The 6000-nt window shown below is 41.7% G+C and overlaps 1 protein-coding gene across 2 annotated transcripts in view; it reads right to left on the bottom strand.

Annotated features, from left to right (window-relative positions):
* Positions 1 to 877: 877 nt before the first annotated feature.
* The window catches only part of LOC306704811 (SPRY domain-containing protein 3-like), a 43647-nt gene continuing 38524 nt past the window's right edge, over positions 878 to 6000 (bottom strand). The window contains exons 11-12 of one of the 2 annotated variants that reach the window (XR_013767321.1): positions 2174 to 3813; positions 878 to 1211 (exon numbers count right to left, since the gene is read on the bottom strand). Coding sequence is in view for 1 of the 2 variants with exons in the window: in XM_079171335.1 (XP_079027461.1) it covers positions 3679 to 3813 (135 nt within the window). In the remaining variant the exon portion in view is untranslated. Of the gene's footprint in view, positions 1212 to 1804; positions 3814 to 6000 lie in introns of those variants that run through there. The other variant, XM_079171335.1, reaches the window with a different exon arrangement.

The raw sequence follows: 6000 nt of genomic DNA, 5'->3' as shown, positions 1-6000 counted from the left end.
CAAATTTCATGGCAATCCATCAAATAGTTGAGATATTTCCCGCAATGATCGAGGTACACACTGAACATATTACTCCCTTCCCTTTTAAAAGACATCTCAATGATATGTTTATACAGACTGACGGCTGAACTGAAGACTGAATCAGCGCTGATGTGTTCACTTAACCTGTTGGAAGTAATGAAGTGCCTTTGAATGGTGATACAACCTCTTATGTTAATTTAAAGTCAGTGAGTCTTTAAATTGAATAATTGTAATCAGTTGAATTGCAATTTTACCAGTTATCAGGACACATTGTCATGAATGTTTGAACAAAACTTCACGACTATCCATCCAATAGTTTATGAGATGTTGGATTGAAGTGGTGGACCGACCAGCCAACACTGACATCTGTAGCGGTGCGGCTAAAAAGTCAGGGTACAAACTTTCTAATAAGTCATTATACTGGTTATTATAAAATGGGTTGTAAATTGCTATTAATTGATTAATTCATGCTAATAGTGCATTTACTATTGCATTAAAAATAAATAATATAAGCCATTAATAAGAACATCTTTTGGGGTTACCAGATTGAGAGAATATTTCATAATTTATGAAAAAAAACAAGCATAAAATCTACCACATTAATGTATTAATATCTAATCACAGAACTAATTTTAACAGAAAAATTTTGTATTTATTAATAGATTACCAACCTTATTAACTACTGAGAATATAACTAGTCAGAGGGATTTCTCACAATCTTGTCAACAAAACAGCAGAACTTATACAACTTTTATACTGGCCGACTTATCAGAAAGTGGTCCCAAAGTCAGACCGCTGCTCGCTCTTTAAAAGAACATTTCAAAGAAATCAATCCAGCACTTTGTTACATTACTGAACCCTTTATTGATGATCTTACATGTACTGAACAAGGCCGTTATAGTGCAAGTCAACAAGGCGAGGAGTTATTACAGAAGTCCTCGGTGAGGAAAGTCAAGAGACGCTATGAAAAATTAAAACCAGATATTTAACTCTAATTTGGTTGAACAATATTTATTATTTTTGTAAACTGAGATTTTGAGTAAACTTTAATACAAGTGACTTTAATACCCTGAACTTAGACGTGGCCTGAAACGTCCACGTCCGTGTCTCATTAATATCTTTGCACCGTCTAGCATAATAAGTTTAACAGTTCCGGCTGTAACAGCCTTAACGTCAGTCTCTATCCAGCCCTGCAGGAGAAGAAAAACATGACAGATTTACAGATTATTTCACGTCAACGGCTCTAAAACAAGATGCATGACAACAGCTAAAAACAAAGAATCTCCAGCAGATGTGTGATTTAATAGGTAACCCTGTGTACGATATACGTCGAGCATCACTGTCTGCAGTATGAATGATGAAAGAGTACAGACACCCGGGGTACGCACCTCACATGAATGTACATTATATTTTATGTTGCAGGGCTGCTGATGTTGTACTACACAAATACAGATGTGGGAAGATGCAGAGGAAGTTGATGATTTTAGCTGATACAATATAATGATGATAATATATGTTCACATTATTCTGAATAATTTGAGTGGAAACCAGCTCCCACTGACACGATACAATGAACTCGACAGTATTTCTCATTCACATGAACAGATTGCTTTAGCTCTGAGGTCTGTGTCATAAAGTTTAACGGAGCAGAACATCGGTGATCCAGCAGAACCGGTGTTTACAAGGAATGAGTCCTTAAACCCAGAAACAAGTTTGTATTTTTGCACTTCCCTCCTCTCTAAATTAATGGTTTAACCCCCCCCCCCCCAGCATTTGGTTTGGCTGCACTTCACAGCAGATTTAAAACGACCACAGCTCTCCATCGACAGGCCACACCTTATTGTTCTTTTAGTATTTAGCAGCGCTGCCAACATGTAAACAAAACATGTTCTGCTCTCAATCCTTTGGATCATTGTAACTGATAATAAATCCTCATCATCGTCATAATGATATATAATAAGAACCAGAAAATATTTGGCTTTTTCTTCACTATTTTTGTGTGAAAATTGCTGAAACGATTAATCAATTATCAATCAACTAATTGACTCATCGATTAATCATTAAATTGTCAATGTTAGGCCTTTCTAAACATGGTTAGTATTCTCAACATGTGATTTTATAGACTAAACGATTAATGAAATCAGGGCCTGACCTGGTTGAAGGTGAGCCAGCATTCAGATAACCAGAGAGCCAGAGTGAAGCCCAAAGCTAAATCACTTATCTGGCTTTGTGAAACAGACCCGTGGTGCTGCTGTGCAGACACACAAACAGCAACCAAACATCATCGTCTTTATCTTAAAATCAAACAAACATCCAGCAGTTAGTTCTACATCACATCCATCAACACGGAGAGGAAGTTATTTACTGACTACCAAAGCAATAAATCACTTTTGAGTGTCTTCTTATTCTCTTCTTTTAAAAATATCATATTGTTCTCACGTAATGGTTAGAAATTAGGAGGAAAAAATAAAAGATGTGAAATAATCCTCTGTATCGAGGGCAAACCTGCAGAGTGAGTAAAACAAGATATTGAAACGCAGTACAATGCATTACAGTCTGATGCAATCCAACACAACAGCCTGCATCGGATCCTTCTGTGTGAGTTACACTTTACTTACTTACTGTTTATGGCTGATGATGGTGCTGCTGCATTGGACTGCATTATATTGGAACCCACCGACTGTAATCACGTCTGCCCTAAATGTCTCCTCAGCCCCCAAAGTGCAAAAACAAAACACATTCCCTGAACTTTCACTGTAGAAGATAACGTGAAACGCGTACTTTGCAGATCCCCTTGAAGAAAATGTACCTGACATGTTTTCATTTGTAGTCTGGCTCCAACAGAAAACTACAAAAACTCATAAAATCTATTCACTCTGGTGCGACGCTGCTCAGTAACAGCATCTTATGTGAGGTTGTGATTGCCAAACCTGCAATAATCTCACAGAAAATGAGCGTTTCGGAAATATTGCAACAGATCCACAGTTCACTTCCAGCCAGCGAGGTGAGGCAATAGCAGGTCCCTGATCGCTCACAGGAGGGCAGCCTCACCCAGAGAGAGGACAGCGAGAGGGAGGTTGAGAGAGAGGGTGTGAGAGAGTGAGAGAGAGAGAGAGAGAGAGAGAGAGAGAGAGAGAGAGAGAGAGAGAGGATCTATTCCCTGAAACATAAACCACCAACGAGCTGACTGTTGGCCTCGCTCTGCTTTGCTTGGGGTCGTGACAAATGAAATAAACAAAGTGTGCCAGACCTCATGAGAGGGATTTAACAGCTCAGTGTTTCAGACACACACTGCATGCAGAGGGAGGTTAGATGTGAGGATGATAGCAGTACAGATTGCATAGAGTTAAATATCTTTTGTTTTTTTTTGTAGCTACAAGGTGCAGCTGTCTATTCCTGCATGCTGTAACTTACACAGCTCCTGCACGACCTCTCTGCTACTGTACAAGCAGGAGGACAATCCGTCTGTGAACATGTGAAAATATACGGGTCTTATAAATAAAAGCAGAGGCGGCGTCGAGGATGTCGACAGCGAGACGTGCATGTGAGCGGCTGTTCTGGCTGAGTGCTAGCGGCACGCCGGGCCGTCGCGGGGTGAGCTCCACAGTGCAGCCAGCTGTTTGCAGGGCATCACGAGTTCCAGTTCCCGGGCTCAACTCATCCACTGAGGGGATGCAAATCCACTTTGACCTTCTCCCCGCTGCTCAGCATCCCCACCGTGGGGTAGAGGCCACCGGGTGGGACCCCCATCTCCCTCCGGCCCATCAGCTTTCCGTTCCTCGTGAAGAACACCTGGAGGACCACAGGGCGGCGACAGAGAGTTACAACACACACACACACACACACACACACACACACACACACACACACACACACACACACACACACACACACACACACACACACACACACACACACACACGCGCGCATACCTTTCACGGATGGTAATCCACCGACCGGAGCATTGAAACAATTACTCATGAAAGAAACGTCTTTTTCACAATGACTGATGGTTGAACAAACTTAATTTGAGAGCACACCGTGTGCCAGTTGTAAACAGGAATTATGTGCAGTTAGGAAATATCGTTAAACAAATAGGTGACAGTGTAATGTCTGTGTTCTTGGAGGGGAAAAAAAAGTCAATGTTTATAGTACAAGTCTCCACTAAATCAGCCAGTGATCAAACATTATCCAGCTGTTCCCAAAGGAACATCAACACGCTTTTCAATGCTAATACCAAGGGCCTCTTTCCAAGTCTGAGAGCAAATACCGACACACTAAAACAACAAATGAAGTACTGTGCAGTGTGTGTGTGTGTGTGTGTGTGTGTGTGTGTGTGTGTGTCGGTGTTTGTGTCAGTGTGTGTGTTTGTGTGTGTGTTCGATTAATCAGGCTGAGTCACTTATCAAACATTTTCTGTGCCACCCACTCGGTGTGGTTGAATGAGGTACTTTGCCATCCACTGCAGGTAAAACTCTCACTATAGGTGTCAGCACGCCCTGAATATAGTCAGCACACCAGCTGTGTCACACAAAGCCCGGTGTAACGTTGACGAGTATCCAGACGAGAGAGCGAGAGCGTATGTGATGATGAGTATGAAGGTAACATTTGACCTGTGAACGTAGCACTGCAGTGAGTGTACAGTTTAGGCTATTTGTCGGTGAATAAAAGCTACGACTCGTCAAGACTCAAGGCAAGTTCCCGTGTCTTCCTTGCCACCTGATTAAAAGTGAAGGTTAGTCCCAAAATAAGCGACAACCGTCAGGCTCTCACTCAAGTGACAAGCCACTGCTCTGAGTTTTGCATGTGCTTTTTGCCATTTTATATATGAAAAAAGGTGCATCCCGAAAACACAGTATTTATATCCTGCTGTGCATTTGTCCATGTATGGAGAGCCATATAGGCTGGAAAATAATTAGAAAGTGATCGAGGTTCGACTAGGAATGTGAAAGGAGACAAATGTCACCCAACTCTGCAACTCATCAGTTTTGTTCATTCTCTCTGTTCTCATCAACGCAGCTGTAACCCAGCGATCACCTGCTAGTTAAGATAAACGGTTTATGCCGACTCACGACTTTATCTTACTGAGTTTGAGGCTTTCTGTAAAATGTCACAACATTTGAGTAGCAATTGATTCTTGATCTCTTTTTTGCTACAGATGAATTGAGCTGTGGCCTCTCTGTTATCGGCTATTTCTCCAGCCAGACTTTCTGAACAGAAGAGCTTAAGTGTGGTTAGCGTGAAACATTCATGATGGATATAAAGTCATGTTTTGGAAGGAGGAAGGCTTGCTTCAGCCTTCGTTCAAAGCATCTATATTCAATATGGTTTATAACTATAATGCATCAAATGGCGTAATGTGAAAGGGCTAATCATCGCCTCGCATCAAACCCTTACTGAAGCCAGAAAAAACATCTGTTCCATCGAGGAAAGCCTTCAGGGCCGTTCTTTGCTCTTCTTCCAAAGAAGAAATACTCTCCACTTCTGATATAACTGATGCCAATTGGAGCATTGACGCTAATGTCTTTAGGAACCGCCATTGTTGTTTTGAACAAACAATTGCCTCTCCGTGTCGCGTCACACCTAAACCACACCCGGAGCTGCCAGTAGCTTCTTTAGAGGACGTGATATCGAGAGAATCCAACTGACCAGTAAGGTAAGCTTCACGGAGCTGTTTTGGTTCGCTCTCACTGTTCTCGTATTGTTGTTTTCGGCCTTAAAAACCGTCCGTACGCCACCAAACGTCTGGCAGACACTGTTAGAAAATAGTGAGCACAATGGAGCAGCTAAAGAGCTCAGAGTTAGTGGAGCTAAAGTGAGAGTAAATAGTGTCACATTCATCAGGTGGACATAAACATGACTGCTAATGAAAGCTAATGGTGCTCTGTCTCTGTGTCAATAAGTAACTGTTTGTGTTCACCACAATAAATGTAAAAGGTGATGACGTCTCAGTAATTACAGCTTGTTATGCTGCCCTCT

The sequence above is a fragment of the Pholis gunnellus genome, assembly GCF_910591455.1.
Source record: "Pholis gunnellus genome assembly, chromosome: 2".
In the NCBI taxonomy this organism is placed as follows: domain Eukaryota; kingdom Metazoa; phylum Chordata; class Actinopteri; order Perciformes; family Pholidae; genus Pholis; species Pholis gunnellus.
This window is presented reverse-complemented; position numbering and strand designations above follow the sequence as displayed.